The sequence below is a fragment of the Talpa europaea genome (assembly GCF_964194135.1).
Source record: "Talpa europaea genome assembly, chromosome: 11".
Taxonomy (NCBI): domain Eukaryota; kingdom Metazoa; phylum Chordata; class Mammalia; order Eulipotyphla; family Talpidae; genus Talpa; species Talpa europaea.
In genome coordinates this window covers 89,265,770-89,287,705 of record NC_140078.1, presented here as the reverse complement: position 1 = coordinate 89,287,705, position 21,936 = coordinate 89,265,770, and the positions used below count along the sequence as shown (strand labels likewise).

General features: G+C 38.5%; 1 protein-coding gene across 2 annotated transcripts in view; it reads right to left on the bottom strand.

The window, feature by feature from the left end:
- Positions 1–934: 934 nt before the first annotated feature.
- ZNF385D (zinc finger protein 385D) overlaps positions 935–21,936 on the bottom strand; it is a gene marked incomplete at its 5' end in the record, with an annotated part of 694,301 nt that continues 673,299 nt past the window's right edge. For both annotated transcript variants that reach the window (XM_084247521.1, XM_084247522.1), the window contains 4 exons: positions 935–1,411; positions 3,218–3,319; positions 4,408–4,586; positions 15,961–16,194. In XM_084247521.1, the coding sequence (XP_084103647.1) occupies positions 1,178–1,411; positions 3,218–3,319; positions 4,408–4,586; positions 15,961–16,194 (749 nt within the window). In that variant the 3' untranslated portion in view covers positions 935–1,177. The remainder of the gene's footprint in view (positions 1,412–3,217; positions 3,320–4,407; positions 4,587–15,960; positions 16,195–21,936) is intronic.

Here is a 21,936-nt window from a genome sequence, read left to right as displayed (position 1 = left end):
TAATATTTAAATACATATCAGTGGTTTATATCATGTCAGTAGGAAATCTAAAAAAAAAAAAAAAAGAAAAAACCCACGACAATAACTAAAGTCTACCATCATATTCAAAGCAGAGGCCTACTGGTATGATATAAAGGGGATATTGCAGATAGACAATGTTCTCTGTTTTTACTGGATATGCACTAACATGAAAAATCCTTCCCTTGTATAATCTTCCTAGGTTATGATCATCCCTTATTCAGGAGACAAAATGGGCATGCTGATTTCTTTCTGAACACCCACTATGTGTGGGTTAACTTGTTTTCAGATAGAGGTTTATGATAACATTTCCCTATTTCCAGCAATACTGCCACAGGGTGGAAAAAGAGTAGTTCATAAGAAACCATATTTATTAATCTCTTCCACCTCTGTGCTGAGCCCTGTTCTATTGTTCTGACCTTAAAGTCATCTCCAAGCTGAATAGGAGGGGGAAGGACTTGGACGAGGGACACCTCCTAGCTCCATCGGGTGTTTATTTTTTGACTGCTTACTGGCATGAAATAGTTGTTCATTCTACCTTTTGCAATTCTTTAAAACCTAGTGGCATAGATTGAGACACAGCACTATTGTTTTACAAGACATCTACTGTATCTACTTCTGTTGGGATAAATACCCAGGAATTGCTGTCTGTAGCGGGAGGACCAGCAAGGGTACTACTATTCACAGTGTTGCTTTTGTTTTTGTTTTGTTTTGTTTTTCTTTTTTTTCTTATTACTTTAATCTACAGAGTAAATTATTGTATATACATTGGAACCAGTTAATGCCCTTAGACAATGTATAGTTGTTTCATAAAGCAGGAAAGACAATGCAGGGGGAAATCAGGTGCCCAAAAGCACAGTCACAAAGGCTTCAGCAGTTCTAGATACCACTACAAGTCGATGCTGGAGATCACTTCTAAAACAATCAGTGTTCAAGAGGAATGCTTTAATTTGGACAAAATACCACCCCTTTCCCTCCCGCCCCCAAACTTCCCTCCTTTTTTTTTTTTAATATAATCTTTTTAATTCACTATCAAAAGTCCTGGCTCTTCAGATATACTTTAAACTATAAATAAACACTGCATAGTTCTCTTGTGTTGGTTTTGTTTTTTTTTTTGTTTTTGAAAAATTATTGCAGTACAATGATTCCCATTTGGAATTCAGTAAGGAGCGAACAGCACAGGCGTGTGGGCGGTCCGAATGGGTCCTGGAGCTGGCCTCAGTAGGGCTGGTGGGAGTGCAGAAGTCTGGAACAGCGTCGCTGCAGGAGCTGTTCGAAGACTGAAGGGGGAATTGACTGCCACGGCTGCAGCCGCTGCAGCAGCTGCCAGAGGGTTTGGTAGAATTCGTGGAGCCAATGGCTTTGAAGGTTCTTTTGAAAAGACTAGTTTTACCTGCAAGGGAGAGAAAAAAGAATAGATGAACAAAAGTTGTGGGGTCTCCACTTAGCATTCCAAATGGTGGGTAGCTTTTAAAATATGGCAGTAAACAACAAGGAGTAACTCACACTTGGGAACTCACAATAAAAGTAATGGCACGTGTAGGATATCTTTCCTTTGGAGCCAGTGGAAATCAAACCAAAGGCTGATTTAGAACGTACTCAGGCAACATTGTTTGATTTTCCTTTCTTTTCCTTTTCCTTCTTTCTTATTATTGATGCAACACTGGTTTATAACAGTGTGTTTTAGAGAATTTTTCTTAATAATTATACTTCCTGAGGAAAATAATCCTCTTGAGAAGAAAAAATAGGGAATTTTCGTCCTATCCTTTGTATACACGGTAACCATCTCAGAACAGACATTTTTAAGAGAGATTTATTAATGCTGGATCCAAATGTGTAAACTGAGGAGCACAGTGAGATATGAGGTATTGATCAAGAGGATTAAAAATAACAACATTTGTTTTCAATAAAGAAGGGAAAGTTCTCTCTCCAAAAGTTTGATGTATTCTGCAAAATGTAACAACATTTTCTCAATCTCACTTACAAAACCAATTCATTCTCTCCTTATAGCATCGGTAAGGTGATTTTTATCATAGAATCTTCCCATTGATGGAAACAGGAAGACAGTGGCGTTTCAGAAGGAGGTTTTAGAGTGAGCATTACACAATTTGATTTCCCTCTTTAAGAGTCATTCAGTTGATTGTTAAAGGCTGCATCTATGCTGGTCTGTGACAGCGCTCAAGGTTATGACTAGCCGTGCTGAATTATCAGCTCTGAGCAGAATTCATAACCTCTCAAAGGTAGGGGACATCACTTCTGTGCAGAACAGAGAAGTGACTTCATTTGCATAAACTGGGTGGGTCTACTCACACTGCCCTCCTATCATAGATGATGGCGTTTTCTTCTCACTATGCTTTCATATGTCAGTAGCACATAAGAGCACCACTATTGATAATAAGCACCCACTTTTTCGAAGAAAACAGATTTCAAAGTGCACAATTCAGCACATACTGTAGATCAGTTGTTCTTAACTTTTCACTGAGCCATGGGTCTCTGAGATCAACACTACGGTCAAATCAACCAGAAAAAAAAAATCAAATGTTCTTAAATATTAGTCTGAGATGCTCATAATATTAGCCTAAATTACTAGTCACTGATTTCACCTAAATTCCTATAAAAGTTTCACGTCAGGAAATCAGTGCTGGTACATTTACTAATCTAAAAGGCCCCTTTAGGGTAATGGGAAGAGAAATATCCCAGGAATATTTCCCCAGGCCTTATAATTAAATTAAGTAATCCATGCCTTGAGGACTGTTATTCCAAATTCAAATCATTGAGGACATCAGTTATATGAAAACTTTGTTTCTTAAAGATATTAAAAAAGAGATGCAAGAACTTGTATTTCACTGTCCTGAATTCCTAAAAGCACCCACTAAAGTCTTCAAGACTGGATTTGAGGTGATTACTTACCTGACTCAAGAGTCTGTGTTTGTCCCCTTCCCTATGCTCTGTCACCACCCCCAGGCCCGACTCAAAGAGATAAGATAATGGGCTGTGGTTAAAGGTGACAAAACACCCAAACAATCCATTAAATCAATGATTCTATTGGTAGAGTAAGGGTTGGATTCTCATATCAGTGGTTTGTCATCACTTTGGTACCTTCCATTTATTTCATTTAGTAACTGACAACAATTTCTAGTTCAGCAGACTATGGGACATTACAGATTACTACCTTTCCGGAAGCAAAAGTGACACTCACCCCCAGAGGATGTGCTGCCTTCTGTAGTTTGTTGTAAGGACTGTATTTAGGTTTCGGGGGCTTCCCAGCAGCTCTGTCTTTGTGCCTTCTACTGCTAATGTGCTAGTAAAAACAATGAAAAATGACAACTTAAAAAAAAATCCAACCCCCCCTCACCCTCACCAATATTGCTTAAACCTGGGGATGGATATTATTTCATGCAAGCTTCAGAAAGACAAAAACAAAGGCCTGTGCACTTTGGTTCTTAGATCCTAAGCCTCCAAGATATATATTCTTATTATCCATTTTAATACACTTTCATAAATAGAGGATCATCTCTCTTCCAGTCTTTCTTCTTATCACTGCATTGATCTCCTTCTTTAGAAGAAAATTTACAAAGGAAGTGAGTATCTGAAGGAATTTGATGTGCAAATAAACAAAGATGGCTAGGCAGGCATGAATTTATTTCCATACTAATATTTATCCTCACATTTGTACAGTCAAATGTCAACTCCTTACATTCTAAAGATAAATAACTAAGGTGCATAAAATCAGTGCAAGCTCGTACATATGCATATAAAACACAACACAATAGGAAGGCTGGACCTTCAACTGGAAATGTATAACTGATCTGTTTGCAAGGCTATTCAGAGTAAAAGTGAATGCAACAGGATTAGTCATCTCCATAGCAGGTGGCTGAAGGATTTAGAAATACAGTACAATACCATGTAATAAAGCACATAAAATTAAAGAATAGCACAGCATAAAATTAGATGTGGCACCTAAATATCTAAACACATAAAAATGGAACACTGCAATTTGACCTTTAAAGAAAATCAACACTCTTGAGTGGGAAATCGAGTAGTGAAGAGATCTAATACCCCCTTTCATCCCACTCTTCATATGTAAGAATAGTACAAACTCACATCAGACACTTTCTGAAAAGTTTAAGAAGGCATTATGTTTTACTATTCCCTCAACAACAAAGTACAAATAAATAAGGATAATGAATGGAAGATAAATGGATGGAGAATAAGATGATGGAAGGACGTAATTTCAAAAGCTATGGATGGATGGATGGATGGATGGATGGATGGATGGATGGATGGATGAGAAAAACAGGGAAGAAAAAGAGTAAGAACAGCAAGAACATGCATCCTGCACAGAAGGATGTTTCCTCTCTGCTTGCATTTCTAAGAGGTGCCGCCTACCTGTTTAAGTTGTGTTTCCGAGTTGACGTGCACATCACAGATTTCACAGTGAAACGTTTTGTTTTGCAGACCCGTATTTCCCTTATTAACAGGTCCCTTGCCTTTCCCTCCTGCCCTAGGAAAGGCTTTGATAGTCCCGCTTCCATTCCGGGCTTCGAGCATGGTTTTGTGCTTTGTACCTGCCAGGAATAGTTACAAAAAAAGAAAGGAAAAGAGAGAAAAAAATCTTAGCTGTATGTGTCCCAAGAAATAAGACAAAGACAAAACGCGATGCCTAGTTTGAGCGCAGTTCTTCAGGGATTATGGTTTAAGATGTCTGACACAGAAGCCTGTAATGATGGTAATGATGTGCTCTATCCACCTTAGATAGCATGATTAAGTGCCTGTCTTTTATTACAGTATAAAGTGTTATTAAATTACTTGCATTTATTATAATGCCCCACATTACAAACAAGTACCACGAATAGAGAAACTAAACTCCAGAGTCCTGAGGTGAAATTAAATGGGTGTGACTTTGTTTCATTTTCTCTTGATGCTAATAAGACATAAATGATAGCTGATGAGGAAGAGTGATTTAGTTGCTAAAGGTATAGTTGGAGGTGGTGTGTAACAAATGTAATCAGTTTAAACATGGTGTGTTTACAGCAGTGGCACTAATTAAATACCCACCTTCTAAACAGAATACAAACAAGCTTTCTTGGCTATATATTTTAGGCTCAAAGAGAAAGAGTGATAGTATAAAGATCTTAATCACTGTGAATAAAGTCCTGTTAGGAAACCACGCCCAAGCCGATCATCTATGTAATTTCAAAACCAATAAATGACCATGATGAGTGGTGGACTCACGCTCAGCAGATACACCATAAATAAACGCTCCCTTTTAATAAACCAGTAACAGCTTTGGAGCGTCACACATAATTACTGTAACTCCACTTGTCAGCATTTGTTTTCTTTAAAAACCATTAAGGTTCGTGATGACAGTCTTTTCTTTAAATTTTGCTCACAAATTTCCTCTTTCTTAGAGTTAATAAGGATTCTTTACTTTTCTCACTTGGTCACAGGCTTTTGCTCTGCAATTTTCTCTTGCAATCATGTGTCCTTTCTGCCACTCTGATTTTTAAAAATCCTTTTCTAGTTATTTCTCTTGCTAATGTTTTTATTAGGTTGTTATCAGTTTTACAAACATAAAAAAGATTAACTTCTGATTCTTGGGTCCAGGACCACTGAATATGGATGAGAAATCACACTGGGAGGGCGCGCTGGGTAAGTGCCAGGCACTGTCTTCTTCAAGGGGACGTAGTACATTCATGAAGCGGGTTTATGGTCCATATTTCCTTCAAAACGGTTAAAACTTTACCAGTCCACCATAAAACAAAAAAAAAAAATTTACAACCTTGATCCCCACTGTGCATATCATATTCTTATGTACAGCTATTAAAATATTCATATCTCAACTTAAGGAAAGAGTAGAAGTCAATGCCTGTGAGCAAATGAAGAAGAAGGAACCATGCAACTGTTCTGTGGGGATGGGGGATTTGGGGGCTTCCCGGTATGTTCCCACCCACCCCACTGGCAATTGTCACATGCATGCTTCTGTTTTATATTAAGATGACACAAGGGCTGGAGGGCAAAACACCCTCCTGGAAAGCAAGTATTCATACTCAGCAGGCACGTGTGTGTGCGAGTGTGTAGATGTTTGTCCAAACTTCTCTATCCTCATAGATGATTTTTTGAAAAGATTTATTTATATATGCATATGAGAACTGGGGTAAAGGCCAGAGGTGTGGGGGCAAGGGTGAGAGGATTCACCAGAGACAGAGTGGGGAGCAGAACAGGCAGACTGACTGAAATACACTGCTGAGGGGAGCTGCGGGCGAGCCGGGAGAGGTCTGCTGCGCCATGTAGGTTGCTCCCTGGCCGGGGATGGAACTTGTGCTGCAGAGGCTCAGATAGCTTCACAGTGTTGTGCTTAACCCCTTGCACCACCAGGGGGGTCCCCCAGTTGATGATTTTTATCAAAGTATTTCTTTTTCATGTAGCTTCCTCAGTCAGACTGAGAAGCATTTGTGGGAGGATTTTTGTTATGAATGTCTAAGAAGTAGTTAGCAGGAGACTAATTGTCATCCTGACTTTTTTGAGGGATTTTTGATTCACATTTGCTGATAAGCTTTGTGATGGGGGCTTGGTGTTTAGTAGGTGGAAGCTAATGGCTCAGAAAGCTGTTTTAATGTGTACAACAATATTGAAGTAAATTATCTTGCCTCGGAGGATAATTTACTAAGCGTAGGTGGTTGGCCTCAGGAATGAGTGTTTGGTGAAGTGGAAAGAGGAGAGAAAAACTTAAAGGTTTGCCACTAAGAGTAAAGGCTCAGCAATAGCAGGAAGTGATCCACAAAATAAAATGCTCCCATAATATTCTTGGGTGCCTGAGACCCATCTATGCCATGTCTCCAGAGGCAAGGTAGAAATGGAATATATGTGAACATTTATAAAAAATACCCATTTTCTTAGAAAATCACTGAGGTGTTAGCACTAATCTTTCAACGCAGGCTTACCACAGCAGCTACAAAATAAAGGAAAAGGAAATATACCCATCCATGAATTCCTTACACACGTATGGCTAAAACTGTGGCAAGTTTGGTTAAAAAACTTCAAATAATACCTTTGACATTGGGGGTAATGTTCATCACCAAGTAGAGTGGAACTTTTGTGCAATATAACCTGCTGTATTTAGTAGCAGATTATCAGTCATAATTGGACAGCAATTAGTTTTATATGATCTTAAAGCTTGAATGGGCTGTAAAGGTAGATGCATTTTCTCAAGTATAGCTAAAATTAAGAAAAGATATACTCTTAATTTTAAAGCATTTATATTTTTTGAGGAATAAAATGTGCAATCACAATGTAAAAATCATAATTATTATTAAAATGGGTAATTATTACTCATTTTAGCTATAAACCATTAGGCATGTGTGCTAAAGTACCTATGCATTAGATACTATTATTATGCCCTTTTGACAGATAACAGTTAGGGCTCAGATTAAGGTACGTGGTCCATGTACAAAGCACGGCTGTAACTTCCTGGCAGGTAGAGAGTGCATTTCTAACTAGCTTCTTAGAGTTCTGGAGACTTCGTTAGAAATCCACTGGGATTTTGGCATCAGCTGAATTCCAGTTACGTACGAGCTCCTCACAGTGCCTTTCATTTTCTGTTCTGTTAAAGCAGTCTTTTCTAAGCTCCAATTTTAATTTGTGTTATTCACATTCTTTTTTCCCCTTCTGGAAATGCTCCTTTCTGCTCAGCAGTGCCCTGGGAAAGAGGATGCTAATAGATGCTGTGAGTCTGTGAAGGCTGGTGAGATCCCCTTTCAACACCATGTAAACCTCTCCCAAGGCCCGTGCCTTCCTCTGTGACGGCACAGCAGGGCAGTCTCAAGTTTGCTTCCGTCCTTTCTTGCTTCCTCCTCTGTGGAGAGAATCCACGGACGCTAAATGGACTTTTTCCTCCTGTCACTTTGAAAAGGCTGACCCTGACACTGACCTTCATTTGAAGCTTCAGGATTCCTGAAATGTGAGGCCAGACAGCAACCGCTGTCTAAATGCAGCAAGTCATAATGTTCCAAGAAATACTGTGGTTTTTTTGCTCTTGTTTGTTTGTTTTTTATTATCTTGGGTCCAGATATTTATTGATCTCATATCTGCAAACATCAAAGTAATCTGTGGGAGAGATCGGCCTTCCCTGCTCATCCCTGTCATCGTTACAACTTTCAGAGATGACTCTCAATGTAGGTACTGGTGTGAAAGAAAGACAGGTGAGCCAGAAAACTGGCGAATCCTTCTTAAAATTATATAAGCCATTCATTAGATCATTTGGAAAATTTAAAAAAATGAAAAAAAGATGTAATTCATCAAAGAGGTTTATCAAAATAGTGATAGAGGGTATCATGTACCAACCATTTATATCCTACTTGTTATAGGCATTTTAAAAATTTTCGATGACAAAAGTGACTTTACATAGAAATTCCCAAGGAATTATATGTATTTTTAGAAATGCATGTGATTTTTAAAGACACCAAGGCTTATAATATACGGATGTGATATAATCACTTAGCTAATATTACAGACTTGTATTATTTCCTTTCCCCTCTATATAATGAGGTTGTAATGAATAGCCTACTCAAATCTCATATTTGTTTGTTTCCTTAGGATAGATTTTCATAAGTGGTATGATAAAGACAAAGAATATGGCTATTTTTAAGTCTCTTATTCAACTGCCAAATTACTTTCTACACATTACAAAGGAAGATTCATTTTATAGAGCACTGCATCCTGGTATAGTCTGCAAAATTTGCTCCTCTATAAAATAAATTTCAATAACCTAAATTTCAATTTTCCAGAATGTCCATTAAATTATATTTAATGGTGTTAGACTAATCCTTAATGAACCTATGGAACTGCCAGTGAAAATTTAGTTACCTTCTCATTTGACAAGTTCAGATGGTTCAGATTTTAGATAAATGGCAGGAAAGTGGTCAGTTCCCACACAAACAGCAAAGTGAAAAGATTTTTTTTGATGTGTTTATTAATGACAATCAGCTTAACAGCATTATATTCCAACTTGTGTGTCCTGAGGAAGAAAAATTCTCTTCAATCTATATATCTGAACCGTATAATTGGCATCAAAAGTCTCCATATTTTCTGAATTATCCTGCAATGTCACAGGAACCTTTTATTACGCGCAGCTCCTATATAATATGTATTTTCCATGTCAGCCATATCTGTATTTTGTCTTACAGATGAAAACTTTGGTTGGCTTTGTCCAACATATATTAAACACCCACAATGGCACCCATGATATCAGGAGACCCAATGAGTAAATACCATGTTATTTCCCTGAGCTCCTTGCTGATGATAATATGCTGATTGATTAATAATGCCTCTAAAGTCTAATTTGCACAGGTGAAAGTAGAGATAAGGAAAACAAAACATCTACAAAAGGAAAGGAGAATTCTGCTTTTAGCACCAGAAAGGGTCTAAGAGAAAGAAAGAAGCAAGAGGTCAGCACGGGATGGGTGACAAGCCACACACAGAGCTAGGGGGATGGATGTGGGTATACCCACAGGAGTGCCCTGCAGGCTCAGGGGCCAGGCAGCAGAGCATTTGGCTGGATTTTATGGGGAGATAGACACATTGATTCAATAAACTAGTACCCCTGGGGGTCCCAGCCTATGGAAAGAAAGAAATAGCAACTTTGAAAACTCCTCTTTTATCCATGATGAGTTACTACAGGGAACAGAATCTTTCTAGTGCTGCTTTAGACATGTATTTAACAATCTTTATGTGCACCCTTCTCATCTTAAAAACAAGTCCCTTAAATGCATGGGAAAGCACAATCTTGCATTAATATCCAGGACTCGAGAACCTCGCAAAAAAACCTTCATACAATAAACACTCAACAATGAAAAAGTGGGCACATTTGTCACTGTTTCATCACATGACAGAGATGATGCTGTCTTATTTAGAAAAGCAGGAATTTTTTTGACTTTTTGTGTAAACTTGTTTTATTTTTTAATAAAAACAACACAAGTTCTTGATAGAAAATTCAGAGCACAGAGGTTATAAAGCAAAACATAAAAGCCTGCCTACTTCTCAGATTTGAGCTGCATGCTCTCAGTAGTGACACATTTTCATGTGTAAACTTCTGGAAATGTTCTAAACATCACTATCTTTCTGCAAAGCTTGAATAGGAAAAATACTATGGATTGAACATTTCACTTGGGGTGCACATGAAGCCATTTTTAAGAAACAGTGACATAAAAATACACACATAGAAAAAGCATTTGACACAGCCCTGAAGTCACTCATGCTGGGGGTTAATCAGTGAGATGTCACCAAAGGAGTAGCTGCTAAACTCTAAATGCTCACAGGTAGGTCAGCTAATTGTCATTAGGTAATCTATCCAAAATCACGTAGATCACAATCCTCCAAATACATGACTTATGAATTATCGCTCTACATCTTGACTCAAAACCTCTGTGGCGATGGAATTCTATATCTGCATAGTGAAGATGGTAGCTATTAGTCACCTGGGCTCTCCAGTTCTTGAAACAAGGTCACTGCAACTAAGAAACTGAATTTGTAATTAAATTTAATTAGCTGTCTGAGGTGAGTGGAGACTCTATTAGGTAGTGCCCTGCATGGGCATGGGGAACATGGAGTGGGGTATAATGCTGGATTTTCTTTTAATTTTTAATTTTCTCACATCATTGTTCATTTTTGTACAATATTTGATTTCTCCCCTCAAGTTTAATCCTCATAAATCTCCCATCACCACTTCACCCTTGGACCGTCACCACAGTCCCTTGTGCTCTTCCCTCACCTATTTTGACCTCTCCCCTCCCCTGCTGATTGCCTCAGATCTATAATTTGCCTGCTAATTTTGTCTTATTATTTCCTCTGACCCTTTGTTTAGTTTCCCTACATTCTTCCTATAAGTGAAAGCATCCAATATTTTTTCCTTTTGACGTATTTCACCGAGCATAATCTCTTCTGAAGCTGAATTGATTTTTATCGTTTGTAGAAAATTTAAAGATGGCATGATCATGAATTACGAAAAAAGCATTTCTATCTTTACTCTCCATCAAATTGAAGCCTTACTATTACCTGAGACACTACTGAATAGGAATGGTAAATGTCTTTGGGCCATGATAATAAGAAGGTCAGGATCACTGCCCCCAGTTGATGGCTTAAATGAGTTTTTTGTATGAAACATGAAATGAGAGCTCTCCATGCAAAGTCAGTCTTGACTTACTCTAAAAACAGAGGCACAGACCAGACTTGGGTCTCCTGAAGGATTGGCAGGATCTTGCTCTTGGTTGTATTCTCAGAGTAGGTGAACAAAAAAGTAGGTGATCCATGGGGATTGGGTGAAGTATTAGATATTAATAAAGATCAGTGAACAAATATTCATAAAGAGACTTGTGAGCTGAGGCTCTGGAAGGGATAGATTAGAATTTGCCTCCAACAGCTATGCAGTTTAGAAATCTTTGTGTCTCAATATCCTTGACTGCGAAAGAGGAAATTATCTGTTTTAGTTAAGTGTTATATTCAGTGCATTCACTCTTTCAAGGGTTATTTTTCTACTTCCATGGGCTCAGTAAGTTCTAACTCCTCTTTGTCAGGTTGTTGTTTTTGTTTCGGGAAAAATTTAGAATTCTCCAAACATTTCAAAACAGTGAAGTTCACCTTTGCTATTTCTTCTGTCCATTAAAAAGGTTAGTGATGGCTATAATAATCTCTGTGAAGAGATAGGAAATCTGGAATAAACTTAGTGAAAATGATCAAATTTTACTTCAAATCACTACCAGAAAAATCTGCCTAAATCAGAATGAGTGTTTCCCTATAAAACATTTCAAAATTCTTTTCCAAATATATAAAGAAAACCATCAAAATTATCTAGGCAAGCATTACCTAGTAAGATATTTTGGGGGGGTTTCTTTCTTTGAATAAAAAAACCAAAACATCTTTCATAAAATTTGTATCTGTAACATAAAAGGGGACCTCCTGATAATTTGAAAACACTGTGTCTTCTTAAGCTATTTTGAACATTCTTAGATTGTTTCATGAATCCTGCTGGTGAGCTCAGGAGAGCTATTCCCCACCCCCAAATTCTAACAAAAATCAAAGCAGGAATACTTCTATTCCAGTCCTGTACTCCAGTGTTATGGAATATAAATCAATTAACTGCAACTTTGAATGGTTACACATTAGTGAAAACTGGAAGAGAAAGCAAGTGAAATATCCTAAATGATGCCTTAAATAATGCTAGCATCTGTGGCTACACAAATAACCATGCCATAATAATTGATTATTAAAGGGTGCCAGATGGCCTCTAAACTTCATTAAAGAGACACACACACACACAAACACACACACACACACAGAGAGAGAGAGAGACAGAGAGAGAGAGAGAGAGAAATGCAAAGAAGACAACTGACTTGGCATGGTTCAATTAGAACATTTACCTATAGACCTGAGGTAAAAATGAACTCTGATCACTTCTAGTCCATTTCAATGACCCATACCATAGCTCGTGTTGATGAGTTATATTCCCCAAATTAGTTTCTAATTAAAAATATATAGAACCAAGGCATGCAGAAAAGGGGGAGAGGAATCAAAACAGGGCAGGGAAAACACAAGGGACCGTGGTGATGGTTCATGGGTGATCGGTGGCAGGAGAACTATGGGGGACTACAATGACGTAAGCAAAATTCAATTAATAAAAAATATATATTTTCTAAGATTAAAACTGTTTGAAATGTCATTGGTTTCCCATGAGCAGATCATAAATACATAATCCTCCACTCAGTTCCACAGGTCTTATTTTATGTATATAATATGTTTCTGGCAGGAATGAAGCACTTAGAATCACCATTTTGATGCAGGGACACATCTCCCCACCTTGCAAACTGCTTGCTTTTGATCTAAATTGGTGTTCAAACCTGGGTCTTTGAAAACCATAGTTCAATTTTCAACAGTAGTTTCCTAAAAGCTGGCTCTAGAACAAGGAGAGGGTGCTTAAAGGAAAAGCTGAGGGTTGGGAATGAGTGTAGGGGACAGTGGAGAATTTGGGGTGGAGTGGTGGGTGTGGTCTGCTCTGGGTGCAGGTGATAGGAGTACTTTAAAAAGAATGAGACACAATAATTAAAGGCACTAAAAAGAGTCTGCTTTTCACTAGCCTCATGAACTGGCAATATTCAATAATGCCAGTGATAAAGGATGACTCCCTAAAAAACATTCTGTTGGTCTGTATTCCAAACGATTGACGTGGTGACGATTATTGAGAGTTAGAACATATTAAATTAGAATATCTGATGACTTATCCTATAATAAACATCATAGGCCACATGGGACTTGATTTGTGGAACCCTCCCACATAAAGACAGTCCTGCTCCCCCAATTCAGCCACCAATCTTTGTTTTGTTAAAAGGTTTATAACAGTTCAAAATCCTTTGAGCTCACAGAGGCTGCCATTCATGCTTATTCCCTGTAATCCTCCATAATTATTAATGTAAACAGTATGTCATAAATAAATAATGATGGTACAGTGATTACATAGATGAAGAAAGTGAATGTAAGTTAATTCAAGCCTGTCATTGTATGTGGCCGCTTGTAGTTTTCATGTTGAAGCAATGAAAGAGAATGCACCGAACCCAAAGAATGCTGTAGGCTTGGCGAACTCCTGTAGCCACACAGATCAAGGGCCAAGGCAGGTGCCCTGCACTGTTGCCCCCACATCCCAGTTCCCTTCTCCTGCTCCCCTAACCACTTTCCCTCACCTGCCTGAAAAACTATTTGCCCTCAGACCCTTGTCTCAGAATCTGCTTCTGATGGGTCTGAAACTAAAACAAGCACCATCACCCCACGATGACTCTAACCCCCTTCCGTTTCCTGAGAGGCAAGTGAGCAAGTCTGGAGTTTCTCTCCTTCATGCTTACCCCTTGGGCTACCCTATGTCAGCCTCTAAGGGAGCAGGCAGAGGGAGCTGCTGTGCAAGTGGCAGCTATTGGCCTTCTTGGTAGTGCAAATCCAGGGCAAGGCCCAAAAGGAGCTTTAGATCCCACCCCTGGAAAAGGCTCTGATGGAGCAATGGAAACACAGGGGTAAGGAAGCCTAGGCAGCAGCTCAAAAGGAAGGGCAGTGGCTGCAGTCCTTGAAGAGGCTGAAGGTTCAGTGGGGACCCCGCCCCCAGAAGAATTCAGGTAAGCAAGACACCTGCCTTCACTACCTTGAACTCTCAGAGAAGGGATGATGGGCTTCTCAGTTCTATCTGTCCAATATTTGTGAGTTTTTGTTCCTTTTCCAAATACTATAGCTTCTCAGGCCCTGGATCAAGAAGAAATCCAAATCTCTAGATATTGACAATACATTTATATAGAGAGAATATATATATTTATGTTGTAAAATATAATCAAATAATGTTTGTATATAGAGTATATATCTTGTAGCCATATAAGCGTATGCGCACATAAATGTTTAAAGCTTCCTCGGTAATTGTGAGACACAAAGCAGAGATCAGGACCACAGAGTTGGAATATAAAAGATGTGACCCTGTGTGATATAATCAAATGGCCAATTCCTCTTTCATCATATGTTTCTGATAAAAATTCAGGGAGGGCATCCAAATTCTTCATAAATTAACTGCAGGCTCAAATGATATAGTTTGTTTATCTGTTAAAATTGATCACCCTTTAAATGAAGGTGTTTCTCTTTCACTGTGTGGAGTGATTAGGAATTCTTGAGGAATAAATGGGCTTCCAATGAAGTTGATGTATTCCCAATTATCTTGCATGCAAGAAGAATGTATCTGCATGAGCAAACACAAGTTCAAGGTATGGGTTCTGACTTGGGGATCAATGCTTTTCTGTGCCCTTCGTCCCTGAACTCATAAACTCTGTGGATGCAGGAGGGAGGTAAGTGTGAAGGAATTATTCTCCATCTGTAATTTTCCTCTTAGAATGTTGAAGTCAATACCTGAATATTACTAGTGCAGCCCAATAATTGGTCAATAACACAGTGAACTTACAGCTGCAGTATTAACTCAGTGTATGATTCAAAAATCATTCTTTTACTATTATAATTGCTGAGAGAGTCCTGGCAGTGAACACAGTCTTATAGAGAAAGGCTGATTTGGGGCCAAAGAACTGGCTAAAATCTCAGAGAGGACACATGTTCATACACATGCGTGTGTGTTTTATTATCTATATCTAATCTATATAAGAGATACATAGATCTAAACAGATATCTAGATAGATACGTAGGTAGGTAGATAGGTAGAGAGATAGATAATTAGATGGAATTAAAATATATAGGGAAAGCATTTCATCCTGACTCAAGCATTTTCTGTTATTCTACAGTAAAGTGTAAAGTTTAGTCTTGAAGTTAGAGACCCAGGTTTGAATTATGCCTCTGTCACTGAACTGGTCTGTATCTTCTCAAGCACGTAAGAGTGTTGCCAGAAAAAATAAACAAAATATTACATGTAGAGATTCGATTTCAGTGACTGCACAGAAAAAAGCTTTAAAGTCACTTGTCTAGTCGTCTCGATATTGAGGCCAGTTTGCCATAAACCCCATAATAGGGAGGTTTTACCTCGTAGTACCTGGTGTTATACAACCAAATTTTGCAATTATTATTGGTACGACTTTAGAAAACTTCATTTAGAAGCATATGGGTGGAAGTGCACAGCAACATAAAAATCGTGTAAATGCAAAGCTTCCACTTCCGAGTTACATTTTATTTTATCTCCTAATATTTACTACAACACACACACACACACACACACAGCATGTCATGGGGACCCTGGAAACCCTTCCTTGTCCCCGTGTCCAGGACACTTTGCTTGTCAATTTTATTTTTTAATGGTTAGTGAATTCCATGTAATAATTGCCAGTTTTCTGCCACCCTTTTGTCCCCTGCTGCAAAAGAGCTAATCTATTCAGAGGAAGATAATTGCAGAGCTGTTGAGACAGAAAAGAAATGGCTGCCTCTCACCACTGTTGTGCGCCTCCAGCTGCGAGGCAGAGTTGACAGCAACCTTGCAGAGGGAACAGTAAAGAAGCCGTTTTGCCTTTTCTTCCTCAGTCTCTGTGGAAGGACATGAGCTATTGCCAGTGGCTGTCGTGGGGCTTTTTTCCACTTTAGAGGTGATCTCAGTTGTCATAACACTGCTTTTGCGAATTTCCACAGTTGTCGTCGTTGATATTGCTGGTGTCCCTGCGGCACTGTCTGCATTCAAAATAGCCAGAAAGAAAAAAGAGGGGAAAACAGTGGTATTATCGTTCCCTTTTTGGAAATGTAGTAGTAATATTACATTCTCCTAATAAAGGTAAGAGCAGTTAGTAATTGCTGCTTGTCAGCTATGCTTTAATCATCTCAGGAAGAAAATTTACATAGATGACCCTGTAGAGTTTTGCATATTGCATATTTACCTAACATTCAGACAAGTCTCAAAGACATACACAAGTACGCTTTACATTTTTTCTGTGGGAGTCAGTAAACACATCCACAAATTTGTCTTGCTAACATATGACTTTAGAAAAATAATCTTTACGATGTCTTGTCCTTTGTATACATATATACTTACACTAACGACTTTTGAAAGAGAAAATAGAAGATGAATGCCTTTAAGACATTTTAATTTAAAATTGGTCCTTATTTTCCCTGTATATATTTTTAATTTAAAAAAAGGTTGCTAGTCATTTTGCATATGCTGAGAGAGAGAGCGCGCGCAAGAGGTAGAGAAGAAAAAGATAAAGATAAAAAAGGAACTGATAACAGAGCTTTATCGAGACTAACAGGTTAGAAATTGCCCCATTCACAGAGTTGTATATCCAATACCAGGAACAAAATAATCAACGCAAGAGACACTGCAGTCTGGCCTATTTAGTAAATGCTCACTCTACACCAGACTGTGTTCAGGGAGTTTGTCACATTGTATTTACACACCAATGGCCACTCTCTACAAGGAAGTCACAGATAGGTCACAACCCATTAATGTTATAACATTTTAAGAATTTAATGGCAGTTTAAATTGAACTGTTCCCTTACAACTCTTTGGGTTCTGAAGTGTGATTCTAAATCTGAAGAGAAGCACCTCCAATGTGAAACAACCTGTCTGAACTTCCCTTGGGCATAATAGCTCTCATCCCAAATATGTCCACCAGCATGAAGATAACAGTGTTTGCATGCCTAGTAACAAACTGTAAGCCCAATTCTCCCATCCTTCCTATTCTTATATTACGCTTTCCTATCTCCCAGCTGGCGGGTTCTTAACCTCCTATTGAAAGGACTTCCAGGCTCTCTCCAGCAATAGCTGCCTGGGATTGCTTCCCACCCTGTATGCTGTTGTGGTCACTATCAGGACACAGAGAAATCCATGATAAATGGATTGGCCAGTGGTCAGAGGGGATTGGCTCTGCCTGCAATAAGGTATTATCATCATAAATGGTTACTATTATTTTCTTGCTTATGCTATCAAGAGCTAATCAGCAGTTCAGGATGCCTTTTCACTTAGATTTCTCCTTCGACCCAGACATAGTGATGGAATATGGACCAGGTGGTTATGGCTTCTTTCCCAAGTATGCCCTCAGAAACATTAGTCACTAAGTAGAGAAAAGGACTCTTGCTGAGGGCTGTTGTGTAAAATAATTCATCAGACTCCTACTTCTTTTGCCTGACACTTCACATGCTTTTAATTAGTTAGTGAGCTGCTAAGATCAGCAAGTAAGTCTCCTTCAGTGTCATAAGATCATCCACCTACTATGTTTAAAAAAAAGCGTACTGCTAATCAGTCTCCCATGGTTAGGGAAAAATAAATAAAATGCTGCTAATACTGAGTTTTACCCCATTAAAATTTATTCCCATGAACACTGAAAGGTCCATTTACTGATTAGTTTTTAGTTGCTACTAAGCACCAACATTAAAATGTCAAGCAATAGCCAAAACATACTTCTGAGAACATAGACACAGAATAAAACACAAAATACGACCACTTTAAGATAGTCCAGTAGCTGTTCCTTGTTTCCAACAAGCCAGAAATAACTAAAAGTGTGTAGGTATGTTTGTGAATAAACAACAAATGTCCAGCATTTTATATAATTTTATATATGTAGTTGCATTTAACCTTCATACAAACTTGTGCAAATTAGGAAACTATAGGAGTGAAGGAAATTTCCCAAATTCATGTAAATAGTAGATAGTGAGCTAAGGGAAAATATTTCATGGAACAAGGGAATCTTTTCCACAAGATTCTGGAAGAGAAACGCTGTGAATGACACTCTGGGTCACAGTGATTTTCCACAGTAAGGTCACAAGTAGCAGTAGGCTAAAACCACTACCTTGCTCTTAGGATCAGCTGCATGGGGAGTGACAACCATAAACACAAAAATATTTAAACACAGTGTGGCCACATGCTGGAATGTTGGGGGTACTTACTTCATTTAAGTCTAGGTAAGGCTATCCTAGTTAATACATCCTTTCTAACATTTCCCTAGATTCACAATATTTATTTTATGTCTTAATTTGAAAATTGTACATAGCATCACATATAGTGATCCTAAAACAACTTCCCTATTTACAGTGAAATTCATAACAAAAGTATAAACAAAACCATGGATCTTCCAATTTCTGTGACAGTTACATTAATGTCTTTCCTAACCTAAGACAATAATGTACATTTATACCAAAGAGGCCACATGATTAGATGCCAGATTCTCTATGCCAAGGGCTTAGTGAAGTATTAACATTTTTTAAGGCATGTTCCTAGCACAACACAGGTTTAGGGGAATTACTATCCAGACACTTACAATTTCTGGTGCTACCCTGAGCACAGAACTGTGATTTTATTTTTTTTGTAGTTAACTTTAAAGAAATAAAAACAACTATATTTTTAAATTTTTTTAAAGATTTATTTATTTATTTATACAAGCACTGGGTACAGTCAGAAGCGTGGGAGGGCGAGAGAATTCACCAGAACCAGAGCGGGGAGCAGAACAGGCAGAAGGACTGAAGTACACTGCTGAGGGGAGCAGCGGGCGGCAGGAGAGGTCTGCGCGCCATGTGGGACCCTCCTCCGGTGGCCGGGGAGCAGCCGGGGATCGAACCGGCGCCGCAGAGGCCGCGGGCAGCTTCGCAACCCAGCGCTCAACCGCTGCACCACCGGGGAGGCCCACCATTCTAAAATTTGAAGTCTATTAAATGTAAGAAAAAATAGAATTATAACCAGCTAACAAATAGTGCATCTCTTCAGCTACTTTGCAGAGTCAGAAGGGATTACGGTATAGCTTTCTTGGTCTGCATATCAGTAAATTTCTCAAGATCATATAGTGGTCTTGGATAGAAACTGAAGAATGATATTGCATCTCTCAATTCCAAATCCAGTGTTTGTCATCCTACATTGTAATGATTATGTATTCAAACTCTATTCCATCAACATTTATCAAACAGCAATTCCCTTCTAGGTTCTATATTAAACTACTGGGAATGAGAAAACCAATAAATATCCATCATGCACTAAGTAGCAAAATAGTTTATGAGACATCCTCTAATGACTTGAATGAATAACAATAAACTTAACAATCCTTAATCTGTTTTGCCTATTGCTGTATCGTTGCACTTATACTTGGCATGAAAGGGGCACTCAAATGTTACTGAAAGAAAATAATGAATGAATGAATGAACAACATTATAGCTAATGATTGTGGAAGTATTTTTAAAGCATCCACAGGTGTTAACTCATTTAATCTTCATAAAAACCTTAGAGGGGCATATCATTTTTATCCCCATTTAGAAGAAGAAATTGAGATATAGGGAGATTTGGAATTTGCCCAGTGCAAGAGCTGCCAGCTATAGCTCAATGATTTAAACTCAGTCTGACTCAAAAACACATGCTCTTCATTTATTTCTGATTGCTAAAATTTTTATTTTTGATCACAAAAGAATTGATGACTTCTCCTTCACTTAATTCGATTGGTCTTGATTTATTACGCATGTTTGAAAATAGCATCTTAAAAAATCTCACTTGAAAAGGAACTAAACATGGTCCTCACTGGACAATCATGTATGTCAGTCATCCATTCATGCTAGAGTGTTGTGCTGGAGTTCACTGAGGAGGAGGGGAGAGAAGAAAACTTTAAGGCTCTCATGTTTTAGGGCAAAGTGGTAAGAGTAAAAAAAGCTTTCTAAATGCACCTTTTTCTGTTATTTTTCCAAAAGATGAGAAACTCAGAAAGTGATTTACTTTTCTTACTTTCCCAAGGGTGGATTCAGATCAACCAGTGGCCCTCCAGGAACAATACATGTGACAGGGATTCAAAAGTAATGGGTGCATTTCCACAGCAAGGGAAAGGTTTGGGGTGGTTTGGGTTTGCGATTCAGTGCCTTTTTCCTGCCAGTGCCCTGTAGCAAATATTCATTATTGTAACTGCCAGTATTTAGCTTTGGCATCAAAACAAACTGCTAATACTTTGTGGAATGGGACTTTAGTCGAGAATTAAAGGAAACACATTAGTATTGAGAATGGCCCCTTTGTGGTCCTCAGTTTTATATAAAAACACTTCAAAAAATTCAGCTAGTGGAAGTAAAGGATTCTAGCAAATATCAACAACTTGAATTCTGGATAATAGCAAAGAGCAGTCAAGTTACATCTTCCGGGTAAGAAATTTATTTTCCTAGTTACAGACCTCATGATTCAACTGGCGGAACCACAGGTGAGTCATTTAAGTTCCCTTGCAGGTAACAGGGATTAATATTATGACCCACAGATGCTCATCATGTTTTCCTATGGAATGAAGACTCAGAAATACATATAATTTATTTTCTTCTTCCCCGTGTGAATTTAAAGTCTTTAGTCTGGCATGTGAACAGAACAGCTGTTTCTTATTAAATATGCTGACATTCTGAAGTATAAAAAGGTGCTTCGTGACAAAAGAAATCACAAGACTTTAGAAATTATCACTAGTGGTTTCTTTGCTATGGATTTAATCTAATTTAACCATCATTTATTGAACATAGTACCATGTTCTCAGACCCAGGCAGAGGTGGCCCCTGTACAAGGCTCCGGGCATTCGGAACTCCACATTATCACAAGCCACTGAAACAAAAGTCCCTTTATCTTTTGTAGTCTTTTTATCCTGTAAAAAGTTTTCAGAGTTCAATAACCATCTGGGCAAATGGAAATTATGAGAGAGGAAAGAGAAAGCTGAACTGGGTGCAGCCAAGGCCAGGTTATAGATGCTTCTTTAAAGTTTACTTCTTTGACACTTGAAATGGACCTATGAAGAGTCTGACTGGGATTACACCAAGTAATCTCTGTAGGTGACAGCACACACATTACCACACACACCACACCACACACCACACACACCATACATCACACACACACACATACACATACACACAGCAACAGGCAGATGTTGTAAACGTGTGACATTGCAACTGACAATGATAGTATCACAGACTGTGCTGATGAGTTCAAGTAAAATGGATAGTGCATTCTATCACTCTAGTCGGTTCCTGCCATTTTAGTAAACTTGTCCAGCTTTATAGTTGCTTTGTTATTTTGATAAAATCCAAATGGCTGTAAAATTATCAAATTTTAAATGTTATTTGACTGTGTCTGTGTGTGTGTGTATGTGTGTGTGTCCTGTCCCTGTAGAGCCCTAAGATGAAGCCTGGCATAGGATATAAGTGTGTCATTGACTTGCTGAACTCAGGTTTCATCAGCAATCATTTTTACCTTACATATTTTTTTTCTTTTTTATGAATTGTATCTTTTTTTAAGATTTATTTATTTATTTATTTATACAAGCACTGGGTACAGTCAGAAGCGCAGGAGGGTGAGAGAATTTGCTGCACCTCCCCCTGCAGTGACCTTTAGGGCTAACCGTCCCTAGGTCCGGCTGGGCAACCAGCGCACAGGGGGAGAACAGCAAAACCCCCTGAAGACATACCTGCTGCACCTCCCCCTGC